This window comes from Rutilus rutilus (genome assembly GCF_951802725.1).
Source record: "Rutilus rutilus genome assembly, chromosome: 12".
Classification (NCBI taxonomy): Eukaryota; Metazoa; Chordata; class Actinopteri; order Cypriniformes; family Leuciscidae; genus Rutilus; species Rutilus rutilus.
The window spans coordinates 32,953,856-32,976,560 of NC_140217.1; the positions used below are offsets into that span (position 1 = coordinate 32,953,856).

Sequence of the window (22,705 nt, forward strand, 5' to 3'; positions counted from 1 at the left end):
CTGTTATTAATTTTATTCTTTAATTCTCAGGATTCTTTGATGAATAAAAAATATCACAGGTCATAAAAAAAAAAAATGCACAACTGTTTCCAACATTGATAATAAATCAGCAAATTAGAATGATTTCTGAAGGATCATGCGACACTGATGACTGGAGTAATGGCTGATAAAAATTCAGAATTGCATCACAGAAATAATTTGTACTTTAAAGTATATTAAAGGAGTTATATGTAGTTTTCAGCGGCCTCTAGTGGTGATGTTTCAGATTGCAACCAATACAAAGCGGAGGTTTCTCCATGATTCAAAAGCCCTGCCGATGTTGATCCGTGTTTTCTTCCGAAGTTGATCCGATTCACGTTTGGCCTGACGAGCTTCAGCAGATAAACTTTTTTTTGTTTTTTTATCATTATGTGGAGTTTGTGTTGGAGTCTGTGTTGTGCTGGGAGCAGGTCGTTTCTTAGTGTTAGCAGTCTCCATGTCATAAGTTGCAGTGTCGTCGCTGTTGAGTGCAAAGTCAGTAGACGAGGCGAGAGGCTCGGGAGCGCGCATGCAGGTCTCAGTCACGTCACTGGATTTCGTGGTAAATCCGACCCGGAGCCTTCACATAGAAATAGGAATACTTGCTTTCAGAGGTAATAGCAAAATCCGCCAAGTGGATAATTTTAATGTGAGATTTACAACCCCTTCACACACAGGCAATAAAAAAAGGATTCATTTTAGTAGAAAATAGGGCTGTTGGAACGAATTCCGAAATTCGAATATAATTCGAATATTAAAAAAATCAATACTATTCGAATGCTGAAGTTCCTATTCGAATATTGCTTTTTTTTTTTTTTTTTTTTTATGCAATCTTGCCTTTCTCGCCGCCTTGCCACACACATGTGAAAATTAAATGCTTTTGTTTCGTCTGATAAACAATAAAGTTTTTGAATCGTAACACAATTGTGCACGTTATCCACGCTGTATCATCATAACAACTGTCAAAAGTCGCGGAGAGGAATGTCTCCACGGTAACGGAGATCAACAATTTGATTCTCAGTCCACATTACAACGTGAAAACGGCGTCTTCAAATATATCCACTTTGGAGTGCGTTTTCGTTAATAAAAACGCCGTCTCATTGTGGACGGAAGGCCAAAACGGAGAGGAAAATATACGTTTTTTTTTTATTTTTTATGACAACTTACAACCTGACAAGCTAGGCGATCTGTCCGAGGAACCGCCGCTAAAACAGGCAAGAATTACTTATGTTCTGCCTCTCTCTCTCTCCTCATCACGGGGCTCAACTGCTACCAGCTGTCCGCCAAAAGGCAATAACAGACAAACTGACGGTTTATCTGTGAAGATATGAGACCGATCAACATCACGCATTGGCGATCCATAAGACTGTGTAATGTCGTAAATATTAATAATAGGATGAATTTGAGCATTTAATATTCGAATATTATTCGAATATTAAAAAAAATAAGGAATGGAATTCGAATAGTATTATAGAGGAAGATTGACAGCCCTAGTAGAAAAACTACATATAGCCCCTTTAAAATAGAAAACCATTATTTTAAATTGTAATAATATTTTACATTGTTTCCTGTATTTTTGTACAAAAAAATTGTAATGTTTCATAACTTTTACCTGTGAATGAATATATACTTTTAAGTTTATATAAAATATATTGAGTTTTTTAGATATCTATCTTAGTATCAGCTTTTCTTGCTATTGACAAACGTTTCGCCCACTAAAAGATAATCTAACACAGAAAAATCTATAACAGAACAATTTTAAACATAAAACTAACAAGCTATAACAGAAACTCTAGAAGCTGACATATCTACGATATATACTGTCGTGCCGTCCAGACCTATTTTCAGGGAATGCTGGGAATATTAGTGGCGTAGTACAGCCTTAGAATAAGGACTACTGATGGATGCTTCAGTCTCTCCAATTCCTATTTACAGTACAATCATTCGAACTCTGTTTCCATTCAAACAATCAAACTCTTGCCTCTTGTGTTCTCTCTAAACATCTGTTCAGAAGCCACGCACAGCTCTTTGTCCGGCGTCTCTGTCTTTCCCGGCTCACGACGCCCACATCTAATCAAGCAGAAAATGGTCATAAATATTTCTTTCTGCTAGATTTCACTTTTGCATTTCATGGCTGGACATGATATTTTCCTCTTTCTCTCTATTCACCTCTGGGAGATCTTAATGCAAAAAACAGTGACTTGTATTCATGGTTCATGTCTCTGTAGTCAAAAGCACAATATATTTGTGTGTACAGTGGGTAAGAAGAAAAAAAACTGGGAGAACGAGTGTGAGAAAAGGGATAGACAGCGAGTGTGTGCGGACATAAAGACCTCGTCTTATTTTCTGTGCCATTTGCTGGCTAGTGCTTTCACGGCCCGTCCCATTACATCATGTCAGAGGTTGTAAACAAGCAAATAACAACAGCTCACTGACGCTCAGAGCGTCTCCCGGCCCACCACAGCGAGGGGAATTGCTCTCTGCGTTCTTCCATGCTGCAAAACATTTGTTTCTTTATTGCCCATGTAAATAATACATCATCTCTACCTTCCCTCCTTCCTTTCTTATGGAAGAAAAAAAAAAAGGAAAGGAGGGTAGGATGAAGGATTTATGTGTACGGTGTGCAAAAGGGGAACTATTTATGGTGGGCGTCATTCCTAGAACGCAAGGTGCCATCACTGATATTTATGGGAAGACATCACGGCACTGACAGGGAATATCATTCTCCAAATGGTACACAAGCAGTCAGCGGCCAGCACCATTTCTCTTTGGAATAGAGGCCACATCACTGCCGCACACCTAGGAAGTGGTTATTACTGGCAGGAGTGATGGCATGAAAGGGCTGTGATGAACATAACTGGGTTTGCTGGAGGAAGAGGGGTCAGACTTGTTCATTCTGGACTAACAGAATGAAATTTTAGCTTTTTTATTTCCTGAAATCTTTTTACACAGGATCATGTGATATTTGATACTTAAAAAAGTTCGTGTCTATTAGTTTCTAAACTCACAAATCATCTGTTTTACTGTAAACTAGCAGATATGCACATTGCATATTTAAAATGCAAAGTCTTTCTCTTCTGGGAATACGGAAAATAAATATTAATCTTACACTACACAGTTTCTGTCAGATAAAATGAATGAGCATGTCCCTCCCCTAATACCACATTCGTCCAACTATTAAAAAGGGACTCTTCAATATGTTGATCACATACATAATACTGTTTTTTTTTTACAGTTTAATCGATTTGTTTATATACTTTTGTCAGGAAGCATGCATTCAATTGACCAAAAGTGACAGGAAAGACTTTCACATTGTTACTAAAATATATGATTAAAAAAGATGCTGTTGTTTTCAACATTTATAATAATAGGAAATGTTTCTTGAGCAGCCAAATCAGCATATTAGAATGATTTCTGAAGAATCATGTGCCACTGAAGACTGGAGTAACAGCTGAAGAAAATGTATATTGTAATATAGGTATTTTAGATTGTAATAAAATTTCACAGTATTACTGTTTTTACAGTATTTTTTATTGTTGATATGCGGCCTTGATGAGCACAAAAGATTTCCAAAAACATGAAAATATATCTCACAAACCACAAACTTTTGAATGGTAGTGTACATGTAAAAAAAAGAAAAAAAAAAAAAGAAGCCAAACATAGTAATACTAGTGTGCAAGCAAATTTAGTTACTTTATATGAAAATTATTAATATATAAATGAATATGAATATAAAATAAAATACAATGAATTTATATCAGATCCTAACAGGACACCTATCAGACCCAAGACATTTTCATATGTTACCACAGTTCAAGTTGTAAATATGATATTTTATGGTTACTACAGTAAATCTTTGTTTTAGCTTCTGAATGTCAAGGGTAATTTCTTTACCTATTACTAAACAAGTGCAAAAAAGCTGTCCTGTGATGCTTATAATTACCAATAATGCTTTCTAGCATCTTTATGTGTGTCATAAACGTCTTTATAATGTCCTTCCCACATTTTAAACCCTCTCTACAGTAATAATCCACTGATGAAGATTTGATTCTGCGAGGCAATATGTGCATGTAAGATATAAACAAAACAAACAGCTGCAGCACATCATCATCAAATCACACGACAATCACGTTTATTGGTATTATTAAGTCTTCAAGACGCTTGTAGCGCTTCGGCAGGTGCGTTTCTCATCGGCCCCCCTGGGAGCGATACGGGAAGAGCCGGTAGCTAGCTAGAGACGCGCAGAACCCCAGCACTTTGCTCTGTCAGCCGCGGTCTGGCTGACGTGCCGCTCTCTGAATGAACACTGACGTCTATTATCCGCCAAGCGCCGGCAGATTATGAATAAGAAATAAAAGCTACCTCAGCTACAGCACTTCTGCATTAGTGACGGGTGGGCACTACGAGCGCACACACATCAGTACCTTCATTCTGAGCCTCCAGAGCCCAACTGAGATGCCTTAATCTGAGAAACGCACAGCTACACGACTTACCGTTTTATTGAAACAAATAAGTGTTTCTAGAAAGGCCTAGTTTCAATTTCAATAGCTCGTTTAACCCTTATCGTCCCGATTCCTCAGGGACCATTCTATGTTAATTGGATCTCCACTGCATTTGCATTGGGGGTGTTAACAAGCACAGTCTATGAATATTAATTACCCAGAAGTTTTTGGTCCTTGGAAAAAAAAATATACTTTTCTTGATACATATTAATTCTGTGAAGTTTTTTAAAGAGAAACACTCATTAAAATTGCACAAGCCCCACGCTCAAACGTATCCCCATGATATTGTGGCATCTTTTAACTTTATCCCTAATAAATTGGGTCATATTAGCCGAAACAAAAAGAAACGCCCTCCGCTAAATAGTCTTTTCATTTGCTTGCATGTAAACATTCTGATCCAATGACGACGGCTACATCGAGATCGTGTGAAAATGGGAATATGTGCGTTTCAAAAGTATGAAATGATGTCGTCATGCATTTCTATTTAGGCATGCACGCCGCAGCAATGTTTGATTGTTTGAAAAGCGTGAAGGATTATAGAGAGACAGAGGTTATTCTTTCATGAGAAAACTCAAGCGGTGCGTTAAGAAGAAATCCTCCCTTACTGCTTTCGGGACTCCAAATAAGCCATCTAATACTAAAACAACACGGATGCATTTCCCAGTGCAGCCACAGTCTGACAGCTGCTGGGAACACCTGCTCCGAGTGTAGAGTTCCCCTCTTTAAGACACACACACACACACACTGGCATCAAAGCCCATCCGGCCTCAGCAGACAATAAGAACTGCTTCATACTCACTAATGGTACCAGCATAGCAAACACATACGTATGCACGCATACAAATTGACCCCCATTTTAAAGCAAGGGTATATGGGAAGTGGAACAATAGGATGTTCCTTTTTATACACATGCAGTGATGCAAAACCCACCCACTCACGCATATGGACGCACACATTTGGGCTCACTTTGGCAGCCTCTTCAAATGCATGCACACATTCACTCACTCCACTACTTGTCTCCATTGCTGACCATCTGACCCGAGATCCATTAGTAAAGCAGTTTCCAGCACACACTCTAACATAGAGGCTCTCCACAGCGATCCGGCCGATCCGACTGCGGAGGAGCGCTCCTCATCGCTGAGCCGTCAGTCAAACCCGGTAAACAGGATGTAAACTACTTGAAGATGCATTTATCGCTGGCGAATTGCATGTCATTGCCGCAGAGGAGATCAGAGATGCTGTTGCGATGATGCGACTAAGTCCTGAAGATTCTAGACAGCCTGCTGTAAATGTCACTTCTGTAAATGAGCGAGCTAAAGCATCGGGGGTATCGGGGGGTGAGAAGTGCACTGCCAGAGGGATATATTGCCTGCAACAATTAGTTACGATCCCAAAAAGCAATATGCTTCAATTGTAGCAGGCTTTGGAGAATCACACAGAGCGTGTTTCTGTTTTTTTTTTTTCTCCCGCTTTGCAAATAATTATTTCTCCTCTCTTCTACGTACAAGCACATTAATGTACAATTTCAATCTCCATCTGTACGATTATGAATCAGATCGGCCATCAATCGGGAGATCCAGCCGAGAGATTCGTCCCGTAATAAAACTGTCACCTGTTCCAGGATAAAGACAGATGTTGCCAGTTGGGTGATAACATAATTAAACCATTCAACGAGGGATTCCATAAAATTATCAAAATTGAAGGAAGCACTAGCGTTTTACCAATAAAGCAATTTGGGGCAATATGCGGTGTCATAACACCAATCTCCTGCTCAGGATTTGCAATAAGTTGGAGGCTCTGCCTTTCTCTAGTGCAATCTGACAATATTAACAGTTTACAAGCAGATACCTTAAAGCGAAAAGAGAGTGAAAAAGAGCACAAATGTGTGTTTTCTTCACCATCTTACATCTTTCCTCTGAGCAGGGTTGCTAAAATGCTTTTAAGAATGAGTTAAAGAATTTGCTCTTTTTTCAATTCATTAGTTAGAATCTGAGGCCTACAGGATGTTGAATTGGAACTGCAATGACAAGAAAAGGAATTTACTTAACATTTAACATATACAATATCATATAGACTATATATATATATTATACACAGTGCTATGCATAAGTGAATACACCCATGCTAAAGTTGACTAAAAAGAGGAATAAAAAATCATATTTTGGAAATTGAACTTAATGCCTTAATTTAAAAAATTAGGAAAAATCCAACCTTTAAGGACACCAATTTTCTTTGTGAATGAATAATGTATCGTAAATAAATAAATGTTCTTCCTTAAAATACATGGTGCATAAGTGAGTACACCCCTATGTTAAATTCCCATAGAGGCAGGCAGATTTTTATTTTTAAGTATTTAAAAAAAAAAAAAAATAGGATACTATGCATCCTGATAAAGTTCCCTTGGCCTTTGGAATTAAAATAGCCCCACATCATCACATAGCCTTCACCATACCTAGAGATTGGCATGATTTTATTTCAGTTAGCCTAAAAGCTAAAGTACCCCATGCCAATCTCTAGGTATGGTGAAGGCTATGTGATGATGTGGGGCTATTTTAATTCCATATATATGTATATATGTGTGTGTGTGTGTGTGTGTGTGTGTGTGTGTGTGTATGTATGTATGTATGTATGTATGTATGTATGTATGTACAGTGAGGAAAATAAGTATTTGAACACCCTGCTATTATGCAAGTTCTCCCACTTGGAAATCATGGAGGCGTCTGAAATTGTCATCGTAGGTGCATGTCCACTGTGAGAGACATAATCTAAATAAAAAGAATCCAGAAATCACAATATATGATTTTTTAAACTATTTATTTGTATGATACAGCTGCAAATAAGTATTTGAACACCTGTCTATCAGCTAGAATTCTGACCCTCAAAGACCTGTTAGTCTGCCTTTAAAATGTCCACCTCCACTCCATTTATTATCCTAAATTAGATGCACCTGTTTGAGGTCGTTAGCTGCATAAAGACACCTGTCCACCCCATTCAATCAGTAAGAATCCAACTACTAACATGGCCAAGACCAAAGAGCTGTCCAAAGACACTAGAGACAAAATTGTACACCTCCACAAGGCTGGAAAGGGCTACGGGGAAATTGCCAAGCAGCTTGGTGAAAAAAGGTCCACTGTTGGAGCAATCATTAGAAAATGGAAGAAGCTAAACATGACTGTCAATCTCCCTCGGACTGGGGCTCCATGCAAGATCTCACCTCGTGGGGTCTCAATGATCCTAAGAAAGGTGAGAAATCAGCCCAGAACTACACGGGAGGAGCTGGTCAATGACCTGAAAAGAGCTGGGACCACCGTTTCCAAGGTTACTGTTGGTAATACACTAAGACGTCATGGTTTGAAATCATGCATGGCACGGAAGGTTCCCCTGCTTAAACCAGCACATGTCAAGGCCTGTCTTAAGTTTGCCAATGACCATTTGGATGATCCAGAGGAGTCATGGGAGAAAGTCATGTGGTCAGATGAGACCAAAATAGAACTTTTTGGTCATAATTCCACTAAACGTGTTTGGAGGAAGAAGAATGATGAGTACCATCCCAAGAACACCATCCCTACTGTGAAGCATGGGGGTGGTAGCATCATGCTTTGGGGGTGTTTTTCTGCACATGGGACAGGGCGACTGCACTGTATTAAGGAGAGGATGACCGGGGCCATGTATTGCGAGACTTTGGGGAACAACCTCCTTCCCTCAGTTAGAGCATTGAAGATGGGTCGAGGCTGGGTCTTCCAACATGACAATGACCCAAAGCACACAGCCAGGATAACCAAGGAGTGGCTCTGTAAGAAGCATATCAAGGTTCTGGCGTGGCCTAGCCAGTCTCCAGACCTAAACCCAATAGAGAATCTTTGGAGGGAGCTCAAACTCCGTGTTTCTCAGCGACAGCCCAGAAACCTGACTGATCTAGAGAAGATCTGTGTGGAGGAGTGGGCCAAAATCCCTCCTGCAGTGTGTGCAAACCTGGTGAAAAACTACAGGAAACGTTTGACCTCTGTAATTGCAAACAAAGGCTACTGTACCAAATATTAACATTGATTTTCTCAGGTGTTCAAATACTTATTTGCAGCTGTATCATACAAATAAATAGTTAAAAAAAAATCATACATTGTGATTTCTGGATTTTTTTTTTTAGATTATGTCTCTCACAGTGGACATGTACCTACAATGACAATTTCAGACCCCTCCATGATTTCTAAGTGGGAGAACTTGCAAAATAGCAGGGTGTTCAAATACTTATTTTCCTCCCTCTCTCTCTCTCTCTCTATATATATATATATATATATTACACACACACACACACACACACTATATATGTATACTGACAATAATACAGTGTATAGAATAAATACATACAAATATTTTTTAAATAATACGAAAATATATACATATTTCAACATACCATTTAATTGTCTGATTTTTTTTACTTTAAAAAGATTAAAACCTTTTTTAATATAAAATATAATATTGTTTAATATTCTGTATTAATATTAATAATATTAACAAGATCAATATATATAATAAAAAAATTGGTTATATGACTCTCTTTGCATATTACATTTTAATTCTGCTTCCTTAAAATTCAATCCAATTACATGTTTGTATTTTGTATGCCTGTATTCAAATTTTAAGAGATTTAATTTTTGAAAATTTTAAAATGCATTCTCAATTCAGTTCTGAATGATGACTTTTCAAACGTTCTATGGACAGATGAAACAAACAAAATTCACACCGACAGGGGTGGGGTGTTGTGAGGTTTTGTGCTCGTGCACAGCTGCCTATGACGGCTGCACGCGAAAACCTCACAACACCCACCCCTGTCGGTGATTGGTTGGAACACTGTTTATTTTGGTTTTGAGTGGTGGTGAAACCGACTGTTTTTGTGTGCAGATCTCAGAGCCTACAGAGACGCGTTTTTTTGACGGCATGCTTATGGGGCGGGCAGCTAGCGGATCGTTAGGAAAGATTAGATGAATGTGATCATTTGTGTTTGGGCCTGAAATCGCTGATACAACCTTTAAGATGGGTTTGGTGCACACAGGGATAAAAAAGTACCCCATGTGTAAAATGGAATAATGCTTTAATTCTGTGGGCCTAATTTTCTGCCAGAGGTCCTGGACATCTTGTTCAGATACATGGCATCATGGATTTAAAAAAAATCTAAACCTGACAACCTCTGCTAGAAATCTTATAACGGGCCATGTTTGGATCTTCCAACAGGTCAGTGATCCAAAAACAACCATCAAATTCAAAACAAAAATGGGTCACTGAGCACAAAACCAAGCATCTGCAATGGCCATCCCAGTCCCAGACCTGAACCCAATAGAAAATGAGTGGGCTGAACCTAAGAGAAGCAGCGCCAACATGGATCTGGTAAATCTGAAGGATCTGGAGAGATTATGTATGGAGGAATGGTTTCTGATCTCTTGTCAGGTGTTCTCCAAACTCTTCAGGCATTATAGGAGAAGATTCAGAGCTGTTATCTTAGAAAAAGGAGGTTGCAAAAAGTATTTAATAAAAGGGGGCAAATAATTGTTCCAAACGTGTTTTGGAGAAAAACATTTATTGCGTAATGTGATTTTCCTCCCACTTTCAATTCTTTTACTTCTATGAAATATAAAAATAAAATATCAAAAGGATTAACAATGCAGATTTATTTTTTACAGCCAATCTTTGATCATATTTACCAAGGGGGCAAATAATTCTGACCAGCACTGTATCTTCATCACCATACATGCTTTCTGCCACTCCTCTGAGTTTGTTTCTTGTTCCAGTGGGTTCCAGGTTTTGCTACACGTTGCATAATGCAAGCACCTGTGCTTACTCAGACTGTTCTGCCTGTGACCATCCCGAAGACATCACCTCACCGGCTCCTAACCATGCTTAAGGGCCAGAGGAAAACAACAAGAAGAAAAAGCCCTTGCTAATTGCATCCTTATCTTATGATTTGTAAAAAAAGAAAGCATGATTCTGTCAGAATGAACAGATGAGTTTGCATCAAAGAACAGCACTTACTCATGCTGTAGCTTTTCTTGTCTGTCTATATGTCTAGTCTTCTTTGATTGACTTCTAGTGGTTTTGAGATGATGTTGGTACGCCTTTGAGTGAGGGTGCTCTAAAATGTGATTAAAAAAGTCTGCCATGAGACAGGGCATTAATATTTCAAATTTAAGAGCAGCATCAGCTGAGCAGGATTCCTGGCAATCGCTGCTTGCTTAAACATGCAAGAGATTATATATACACACATCAACTTAATCACTCATAACTCATCAGGAATTGGGCCATATCGAGGCTTGGATGCACATTCTTAAGAATGCAAATATCAAAAGGAAATAGCAAATTATTTGTTTATTAAAATATACATATATATAAAAAAAAAAATTATATATATATATATATATATATATATATATACATACATACATACATACATACAGTGAGGAAAATAAGTATTTGAACACCCTGCTATTTTGCAAGTTCTCCCACTTGGAAATCATGGAGGGGTCTGAAATTGTCATCGTAGGTGCATGTCCACTGTGAGAGACATAATCTAAAAAAAAAAATCCAGAAATCACAATATATGATTTTTTAACTATTTATTTGTATAATACAGCTGCAAATAAGTATTTGAACACCTGTCTATCAGCTAGAATTCTGACCCTCAAAGACCTGTTAGTCTGCCTTTAAAATGTCCACCTCCACTCCATTTATTATCCTAAATTAGAAGCACCTGTTTGAGGTGATCCATGATTTCCAAGTGGGAGAACTTGCAAAATAGCAGGGTGTTCAAATACTTATTTTCCTCACTGTATATATATATATATATATATATATATATATATATATCCTCTTTCTGAAACTTTTAGAAGAGATTTCAATGACTCAAACAGTGCTCTGATATCCAAGATACCAAAGTACGCATTTAAACATCAGAAATCTCAAAACAATCTCAAATTTGTCACACCTTCTTGACCAAATTATCTGAGCTACGCTGAGCTAACACCCTCTTCGATGTCAATCAGCCTCTGAAAGACCATAAACAGGATGTACTGTAAATCATTTAAAAAATCTTGTACATTTATTATCAGTGTCAACACAGCATTCAAGATCAAGAGATGACAATCGCAACTATATTCAACCATTTTCTACAACACTTTGACTAATCCAAAAAAAAAAAAAAAAATCCTAATTAGCTAGTCTTATTTTATAAGTCTGACTTGTGTGTACATTATATATCATCATCATTGACTAAATAATCAGACCAAATTATTGACAGATTCTTCATTGGCCAAATGATCTGAGCTATACTTTTGCCATGAATTTCTGGAAAACAGAAGGATGATCCTGTAAACTTAGCCTGGATCAGAAATGTACGACAACATCCTTGTTGTACAGCTATTTTAGTGTGATTCACACATGTTGACTCCCTTTTGCAGAAAGCAGACAAAAAAAACAAAACAAAAAAAACACCAAAATGTGTTTTGCGCTTGCATAAGTGCAGGCTGGCATTATTTTCTTTAAATCTTTATCTCTTAAGATCTTCTTCACTTCCTCATCAAAAGATGTTGCTGAAAACCACAACTTCTCTTTCTGCCTCGCTGAGTGCAAGACAAGACTCTGTGTGCTTTTTAAAGAGGCCCCCGAATAGCAGTCTGTGACGGAACGCAATCAGTTCGGGATTGACGGTGTTCTTGCTTTAAGTTGTACAGAGTGTACTGTACATTCGGTGAGATCAGATATAGGTCAGTATGATGCCCTGTTTGGGCCACAATTGTGTCATATTTTTGGGAAGCACATGAGAGATGCGATCAATCAGATGGCTGTCTTGGTTGTGTGGCTGTGGAAGGATGTTTGTATTGTGAATGGGGAAATTCCTGTGGGTGCAGTCGCTGCTGCAATGAGCGATGGCTGACATGAAAAAACAAACAAAAAAAAACTACATAACACATATATGTGTACAAAACGCATCTAAACCAATCCTCACTGCATAAAACAGAATGCAATGCATATAATATAATATAAGGACTCTCTAGACTAGGACTCTTGATTAAAACAAATCTAATTGCAGTCCAGATCAATTCATTTTGTCATGAGGTCATGTTTTGTTTTGTTTTTACTTAATTATATATACATATACGTACTGTATGTATATATAATTAACTGTGCTTAATGAACATGGTAAATGGATCGTTTTTCATACAATTTCTTTTGATATTTTCCCTAAACCAGCATCTTGATACATGCACAATTTTCTTTCCTCCACTGCTTTTCCTGGAATCACATCCCAACTACATCATAAGGATGTCCACAGACATGTTTTTTTTCCCCCCGATCTTGTCGACCACAGACCACAGAGAAATGAATTGCTCATTGGAGATGGCGCTTGTGCCATAATGGAAATCTTTTGCATAAATGCTGACAGGGGTGGTCTGTTCCTTTAATGTTGGTGAATTATATGCATAAACCATTTAAAGAGTGGACCTAAATTCTTTAGGACAAGGATGAAAGACATTTGAGGTGGCTTTATTTGAATCTAAAGGCTCTATTCTATCTAGAGAACTCCCATTTAGGGACACATCTCTTTTATATAAGGTAATAGCACTGGGGATTTGACTTCCTAATGGAGATGTTTAAATGAAGCTTATGGTCTACTTCCCCCCAAATCTGACTAGTTCGAGAAGATAAATTCCCCTGTCAAGGTCGAGATGATCAAACAGATTACAATTATTTTATCCCTAGTCTTTATTAATGAGCACTGTCTTTCACAGTTATGTCGACTAATCAGGATAGATGATATGTCAGCCTGCAGGTTTGTTGTTTTTCACGTATTTAAGGAGTCGTAGGAGTTTATAAATTGAAAGATAATAAAACCCTACAGCTTGTCAGGGGAGAAACTGGGCTTTTGGAGGTTTAAAAAGGTTACGTTTTATGTATTGTGTGCATAACGCAAGCAAAGAGACTGATGTGTTGTAAAAAAGCTGTCAATTATCACACAACTGAATCCTTGTTCTTAGGGGGAAAAACAAAGAACCTGTAATGATCAAAGCTGATAAAAAAAAGAAGCAAAATATCATTTACAGTATAAGATTTGACATTTAGACTACAATATTAACTCTGTTCTGAGAAGCCTCATAATATTATATAATATTTCCAAAATAATATTCCCAAAAATAAATCAGATTTTAGAATTCAATCACAGCAGTATTTCTCAAGCTAAAAAATAGAATATATGTAACACCAAAATAGTGATAAAAAGTAAATATTTTTCTTTAAATTAGAAGATGCAAAATGTGACTACTTGTTGGAAAGTTAGACTATTCTACTATGTTACTGAAAAATGCAGTTAAGCAACTGTTCCTCCACGCATCACAGTGACATTAAAACTACCACATTTTTTTTGGTTACAATGTCAAGTGCACATCCCTGACTCGGTCAAGCGCTCTGGCGTTCAGCCTCTCTCTATCTCCTCTTCCTTCTTTCTCTCTCCATTTCCCTTGCATTTGTCAAAGTAGTAACCCCTGTTGTCTCAGCCGAGTGAATCAGATTGAGCCCCTGGCACAGAATGAAGGCAAAGTCAACAGGAATTAAGTTTCAGTGCAACTGTTTACTCAACTGTGGCCTGCAGTTATTGAAATCTTATCCATGGTTTTGTGTGACGACTGCGGTAATGAATTCAGCATGCCTGTGATTTTCGAACCGACAACATCACGCTAAGTCAGAGAAGCGCACTACAGACTGAAGCAATTCAGAGGACAGGAGATGGCGAAAGCGAGAACCAATCACAGATGCTTCAGATTATTGATTGATGGCGATATACTCTAGTTACAGATTGATCTCTAGAAGACTGAAAGGAAAATCTAAATGTCAAATGAGTTTTATTCCTATTCGTTATCCAAAATAATAATTCCAATTTGCAACCAACATCTTACTAATTTAAACGCAATACAAAATCAATATCCTATGTATGAAATAAGACCAAAACAAATCAGTCTCTCTCAAACCAGACGTCACGCAGACCTGTCCTGTTTGGCATTAAAATCAAGGCATCGCTCTCCTCAGTTCAACGACAGCCATGTTACTCCGGCAGACAGTTACTTCAGAAGCTCCCCATCCCCCACCAAACAACCCTTGACAACATCTCCCATCATGCCGTGGGGTGCAGATAACATACGACTGGCTGATCTTTTCAATGCTGGCCGGCTCAACACGCTGCCGTGTGACAGACAGAAAGAGCTTGTCTGTTTATTTTAGTCTGAGTGAGGATGCTTTGGGCGCTCTAGGTATATAATAAAAAGGCTGCAACACTCCACGCTCCGGTGCTTTGAATGGAAGCTCTCCATAATTTCCACCTGAGTGTTAGGGGTGTTTACAAAGCGACAGGTGAAATCTGTGGCACCTGGATGGACTCCGCACATACACAACTGTCTGTAAATTCCATTGCACCTATGCATTTGTCTGTTGATAAATATTTCACCTGAATGCAGATGCCGAGTTGCCGGGATAAACACATTGGCAACCAAAAACACAATCACAGAAAGAGCACTTAGTGCGTTTAAAAATTCAAACCGCTCTCAATATACATAAATAATCATAATAATGTGTTTATGTACTCTGGTTGGAGGGGGTGCGACGATGAAATATTTACAAGCACTTAAAGAGGGGAGAGAAGGATGCCGTTGACATGCGTTAATAACAGACAGGTGCAACAATGAAAGAAAGAAAAGGTAGGGCCGTAGGTAGGAACGAACAAACAAATTAAGGATGGAAGGAATGAAGAAAGAAATGGAAAGGAAGAAATAAAAGGAGGAAGGGAGGAACAAAGTAACGAACAAATAATCAAAAGATGGAAGGACTAATTTAAAAAAAGAAAGGAATGAAGGAAGAAAGAAAAGACGAACTGAAAGAAGGAACAAACTAACTAACGAATGAACAATGGATGAAAGTAATGCATAAAAAGTAGGAAGGTAGGAAAAAGACAGAAGGAAGGAATAAAGGAAAAGGAAGAAAAATGTAAAAAGAAAGTGTGAACGAATGAACAGATGATTAAAGTAAGGAGGAAAAAAGTAAAGACCTGCTGTTGCTGGAAGTTCACGAGGTCAGATGCTGTGATGTCAGAGGAAGGTGTGGCTTCTCTGTGTCTCTCCACACAAGGTGCGGCGCCGTTCTGATTGGCTGTTTCGTTTGTCGCCTCTGTCCCCGACTCTTGCATCATGACTTAAAAACCTGCAGCAGAGATGCAAAAAGAGCGTTAAAACAAACAAAAAAGCATTTCAAAAAAAATTCCACGCAAACGTCAATTTCACCTTTCCCATCTTTCCCTTAAAAGACGCTAACAATCATATTCTGTTTGTTTTCCATCCTTCTGCTGGGCCTGAAAGAATGAAGAAAACAGAATGGGAACCCAAACCTCGGTCACGTCTCAGCAGAGAGGCCCAAGAAAACACACTCGCTCACAAACAAAACTTGTTCAAGTGAAATGGATATATTTACTCGCATTGCTCCCAGAAGAACCACAGCGCGATGGCTTTTTAATGGGAAACAGGGCAGGGGAGTTGGTCGGATTACAAATCTCAAAAATCTAAACTTCTCAGCAAACGTTCGCATCCAGGGTGTTGAGTTAACGCCGCGGTCCTGGGCCCGCACACAAATAAACAAACCTGAAAAAATTCCCATGTACTTCCAAAAGTATTTCCAATAATACATTATACTTTAATGTTGCCTATTCAGGCTCACAAAAAGACTTTTTGTTCTTCCAACGCTTCCCATCTAACAGACCAACCCTGCGATACACTAAAAATACGACTTTTCTCCTGATCTGTCCGTGTCGTCCTGAGATTTATATATCTTTTGCATTCATCCTGGCACTCGTTGGCAAGGAGTGCCTTGTAGCCCTGTTTCAGACCATCTTAATGAAGCTGACCAAGTCGGGCAGAAGTAAATTAACTTGGCTTATTAATTATTGATATGAGGCAGAATGAATGCCCTTAAAGCAGTGGGTGCTAATCACATAGGCAGGTGAAAATTGAAAAGAATTCAGATTTATAATGCTGACCCTCTCAGACAGTAATAAGGCGCTTGATAATTGTTCAGCCAGGTTTGCAGGGGAGAGGTGGTTACAGACGCAGGAGAACACATTGGGGATTGACCCATCTGGACCCCCGAAGGGCTGCGGCTCTTCTATTCCATTTACTGATGTAAACAAGAAGACTGGGACCAATTGGACCACATCAACTACTAGACCAAAAAAAAAAATTGTGTTTTAATGTAAGTGTATATATGCACACACACACACTGAACTACATCGATGACTAAAATCTCAGGGAGCCCTGGCCATTTCTTAACCCCTTAAATCACATATTTTAGTTGTATCTCTAAAACGCCCTGAATACACTATGTAAATAAACTACATGTGTAAATAAACTGCTCTATGCTCAAAATCATCCTTTCAATTAGAGATAAACGGACCAAGTACCTGGTACTCCCACAAACAAGCTGTGGCTTGTTTAGCAAGCTTCTCCCCCTTTCTGTCTCTTTTACGGTCTCATTTGTTCTTTCTCCTTTTTTTCATTGTGTTCCATAAAAGAGGGTGATAATGGCTATTATGCATGCACTGTCATTCCGTACTAAATTTTCATAATTATAAAGGAAGGGCGTAAATTTGCGAATGCGTGGCATCTCTAAAAGTAATCATGAGAATGCGCCGGGGGGCTATTTTAATGTATGCGAAACTAGTGACCCACAATAAAGACGTGAAGCTGCAACGAATGCAAAGTAATGCACACGCGCCCAATTCCACGTCTGAAGAGGGCCAGCTAAAATTAACACCCAATTAATTTCGGAATTGACAAACAAATGAAACCCATAAATCTAGTTTCTCATTAAATTTCACCATGGAATAATTCAAAAGCAGCAATATCACGATAAAAAAAAAAAAAAAGGATGAAAGAAAATGCCTGTTATCCATCACAAATATCAAAAAGATGGAGGGGGAAAAATAATCTAGTGGAAGGGCATTAATAATGTCAATGGCTTTATGAATTAAGCTATTGTTTTAGTGTATCATCATTATGATTCCAGCTTTGAGTTTCGACCCATTTTGATAACAAAAGTGCAATTCTTTGCTTGTGATTTTCTGTCTTGAATTTGGTACAAAAAAGGCATGCAACATAAACACGAATAACAGACAAGCGAGAGTTGACAAGAAACAGATGTGTTTGTTTACAGTGTTTATGGTGGCTTTAAATAAAAAGAAAACAAAGACTTAAGGCAAAAACTTCACAATAATGGAAATTCCCAGAGATTAAGCCCCCGCCACCAGGCACCTACCAAGCAAACCTCCATCATCAGATGTCTGCGCCTTTTCCCCACAAAACGCTTGCTTGCTAAACACAACAAGTGTTTGGAACAAACAACAGATAATACAACAAGGTCAGAATTTGCGTATGTTGACGTTTTGTTCGGTTCATCTGATATTGCGAGCACCACACCTGGCCTACATAAAAGCATGAGCAGATACAGAAAAACCAAGAGCTTTCTCCCTTATTTATTATTTCCCAGGATTTGACAGCGAGTGTGTTTATGGCGAGAGTTTGTTTGTGTGTGCCGTGCACCAGGCCGGAAAGCAGACTCCATCAACGTTAAAAAGATGCTGTCATTCCGGTAAGTTATGAAAGCCCACCTGCTCTTACAAGTCTTTGCTCTCACACCACCCCTGTTTACACAAGCGCTCAACAAAAACACAACATTCTTACGCCTCAGATAAGTAGTCACAATAAGGTCGACAAAACCCCATGATCACACTGTTGTTTAGGTTCAACGTTGTTGCTTGTCTAGACAACACAATAATCTATTCGACTGAAAAGGTGTGAGAGCATCTTGAGGTTTATCTTTTCTCAAGGATTCATGATGAGTAATGCAGACAGTTGTATTTTGGCTATGGGTAGTATGAACAAAATTATGACCTACAGTGTGTGACATTTTAAATAACACTAAACGTTTATATGGCAATATAGTTGCGCATGAAATTCAACCCCAAAATTATTTATATACTACAACACCATGCAGTATTGTTTGGAATTTGGACACAAACCAAAAGGTAAAATTATTCGGGTACACTTTATTTTAAGGTGTCATTGTTACAGTGTAATTATATATTTAAGTACTGAGTATTAATTGTTAACAACAAGTACTTAGGGTTAGGGTAGGATTATGGTTTGGTTGAGGGTTAGTTGCATGTTTATGCATAATTTACTGTTATTACTGTGGTAAGTACATGTAACATATGTAACAAGGACACTGTAAAATAAAGTGTTACCAATTATTTATATATGAATGTAGAAATTTACTGATATAAAGATTCTGGCCGATACTGATAAGCTGATAATTATTTTCATTGTGTGGTGAATAATCAATAAATGGACAATATTAAAATTCTACACTATTTGGTCAAAACAAACAAAAAAACAAAACAATATATATACACTGTATATACATATACAAACTTTTTTGCTCATCAGCGACTGTGGATAGTGGTTTTCCAAAGCTACTAGCCACTCAGCATTTTCACTGGCCACAATTTTGACATTGATACCATAGGGAAAAACTGCCATACAGATATTTTTAATATTATCTCATGATTTGGCAGCCGGTATATTAGGCTGCTGTCACTTTAAGACCTGACACACAGACCCATTATACTGTTTTATATAGCCAATACACTTGGCTTTATGTGCGCACACTTTGGGTGCGAGCACAAAATCTGCGGGAATGAGTAAAATTACGCACAATACGCGCAATCCCACGCTGAAATTCAAACCCTGTAACACCAACAATATTCATCCGGACCAAATGAAACGAGTGAGTGAGGAAGAGCTGGTATTGTGTATCCTGTTGAAGAGTTTCAGATATTTCAGTATCGATATGTATCAAAAAAATCTATATTTTTGACAACACTACATTGCACTTAGTTTATTATTTCAGATGCCTTTTTAAAAGACCACAATTGAAAAATGTATATTATATAAAATTTATATATACACACACACATTAAATAAATCCCTGGGGTACATTTAAAAAGTAAAATAATACGTTTTATAAATAAGTTTACTTATGACTGCGATCAAGCCTCCTCAAAAGTCTGTCTATCACTATCTATGCTAGATACCAAGCATTGTGTAAGCTTCGGTTTGGGTCTTCCGTCTCAAGGCGCAACTTTGCATCATTCACACGTGTTGGCACAATCAGGGCTAGCAACTCGCCCTCGTGGAAAAGAATTGCTCGTCACCCTCTCAAAGAGGAAATGACAGCAGCAATGACATTCTGCCAAAAGTAGATCTCACAGCGAGACCAAACAGCCCCTCTAATCTCAGCGGGCCTCTCCAGGCCAGAAACATATCTCGACACTACTGTGGCGGCAATCTGAGAACAAAACCCCACCACGTTTGGACAGACGGGTTTCGTCTTTTCTTTTGTGCTTTCTTCAGTTTGCTTCCAGACCTTGTAGGGCTAATGCCGGTCCGGCAGCTCCTACAAACAAAGCTCGCTATTTGTTTAATAACTGATTGCTGCCATGACTACGGTAAACAAGGGGGAGAACAGGGCCTTTCTTTCTGTTTATGAACAAACACATCTTCTCGCAAAGAGCAATTTAACATTAACCAGGTGGAATGATCAACAGATCCCATAGGTTACACAGAGGGCGAGCCGAAATGTAAACATTCTTTAGAGAAAGAGAGAGAATGGAAGGTGGCGGGCAAACATGTATGGATAGCAAGGTCAATGCAAATGCAGCCCGTCTTGAATAAACAAACTCGAGACAAACAAACAGTCGTTCTCCTGACATTTAAAGAAGCATTAGGATGAGTGGGCTACAGCTGCTAACGGTCAACGTAAATGTAAACTAGATAGGGGTGGGAATGTGTCACTCAACAGGACCTCACGTTCCTCCTATACGTCCGGCTTCGGTCTGCGGAACAAACAGACACGCTGCATCATCCTTATTGCCTCCACGAAAACAGCACCAAGGAACTTGTAAAACCAGTTAAACATTACCACTCAATTACTCGGTAACTAGTGCTCGGAACATATCAATTATGGCTGTGGGTTCTTGTCTATACTCTATTTACAATGCGTCGAGTTTGACTGTACTGTTAACATTCACAATGGTATTGACTAAGTCAGTACAAAACAAGTATTTGATAGGTGGTGAAGGCATAAACAACTATTCTCTTAAAGGGATAGTTCAACTAAAAATGACTTACCCTCAAGTCAATCCAAATGCTTGGCTTCAGAAGAATTGGAATATACCAGTGGAGTCATATGGATAATTAGTATGGTGCTTTTGTCCTTTTGGGGAATTTGACTGCACAAATCTCTTTCCTTGAAAACAGAAGCTTGGATAAGCTTCATTATATCTACTGGAAGAGGTGCATAATCAATACTTTTATTCAGCAAGGATGCATTAAACCGAAACTCAGGCTAAACTGACAGTAAAGACTTTTACATTTATTTACATTTATGCATTTGGCAGACGCTTTTATCCAAAGCGACTTACATTGCATTTCAAGGTACACATTTACTGATAAGAATTATCAGTTCAGTTCAAAACATCTTTTGAACTTTCTATTCATCAAATAATCCTGGAAAAAAATATGGTTTCCACAAAAATATTAAACAGCACAACTGCTTTCAACATTGATAATAATAAGAAATGTTACTTGAGTACCAAATCTGCATATTTGAATGATTTCTGAAGGATCATGTTCAGTGATGTTGATGATGATGATGATGATGATGTTCATCATGAAAGTTCAGCTTTGCCATCACAGGAATAAACTATTATTGTAGCACAGTTTGTGTAATATGACTTAAGCCATGAAAAAAAAATGTATGAGTGTAACTGAATGATATGCCTGATGAAGGTCGTGAGACCGAAACGTTGCAAAAAAAAAAAAATTTGATACTCATTTGCAAGTATTGCCAGTGTGCGGAAGTTCCTTGTTTTTTTGAGTGTAACTGAAAAAAGCACCCCCAGAAAACACCTCAGACCCCAAAGGCAAAGGGTTAAAATATATTAAAAGAGAAGAGTTAGTTTTTCAAGCACCAAGATGGTGAGTAGAGTGTTCTTCTAGAGTGTATTGAAGTACTGAAAAAGTCCTTTTCAGTTTCAGAAAAGTCTTCTCAGTCCAACCGCTCTCACATTCATTTCATTTACCTCTCCAAATCGATTTATCCCTACTCTGAAGAGCTGCAAAAACGAGTGATACAGGGGTCTAAACATATATTTATTACACATTGAGAGAAACGTAATAAGATCCTTGCGCGTGAAATCCAGATTGAAACATATCACCAGACCATCACCGCAAGCCGGTGCCGGTGCTCCTTAATGCTGCGCGCAATGATTCAAACAAATATGAACCCATTATCACACTACAAGCTTGAGAAATGAACAAGAAATGAACAATCAGGATGCCGTCAACCGGAAGACAACTCCAGCGGAGAGGCTAAATAGATGTATAATTTCAAGACGTACACAAAACAGTTTGTCTCCTCAATGAATTTACGACAAAGTCTGCGCTGCGTTTAAGGCCCTGCTGTGCCAAGACTATGATGGAACGCACAAAAGTAAGGCAGGCCACGGTATTTTTAGCGAAACAGCCAATAGAGACCAAAGTAAATAAGAAGAAGTCTAATGAGTTTTAATGCAGCCGCTACCAGGATAGAAAGGCCAATTTTGGGATGTGGAACTACAGTCATGAGCGGTTTACGACAAACTCCTGAGCGACTCTCCTTCAAGCGACATTGAAGGATTGGTTCACAGACAGCTTGGGATGATTAGCACGGCAGCGAAGAGTCAGTAACCGTGAGCCGGGTCTCAACCGTACGCATGCGAGGCATCGAGCCGTGGGGAAGGAGGCCTTCACTCAAAAGGCCCCACAGCACAACGGACAAATTACAACTGTCAAACACCCGCACGCACTCGGCAAAGAAAACAAGGCATTCAATCTCCCGCATCCTCTGGGACTGGCCAAAGTGCATATTGTTTTAATATTATTTAAAAGTGTGTCATATATTTTTAATCATTGTTACTTGAAATTCGTGCAACGAGCACTCCCATGGGTGGAGCGAACGCGGACTTTTGCGCAGAGGAAATGTGTCAACCGCGTATTTGTGGGACG

General features: G+C 38.5%; 1 protein-coding gene across 5 annotated transcripts in view; it reads right to left on the minus strand.

Annotated features, from left to right (window-relative positions):
- Positions 1 to 22,705, minus strand: part of foxp1b (forkhead box P1b) — a 193,163-nt gene that overhangs the window by 91,296 nt on the left and 79,162 nt on the right. For all 5 annotated transcript variants that reach the window (XM_084426905.1, XM_084426902.1, XM_084426903.1 and 2 more), the window contains one exon: positions 15,601 to 15,752. In XM_084426905.1, coding sequence (XP_084283031.1) covers positions 15,601 to 15,741 — 141 coding nt within the window. In that variant the 5' untranslated portion in view covers positions 15,742 to 15,752. The remainder of the gene's footprint in view (positions 1 to 15,600; positions 15,753 to 22,705) is intronic.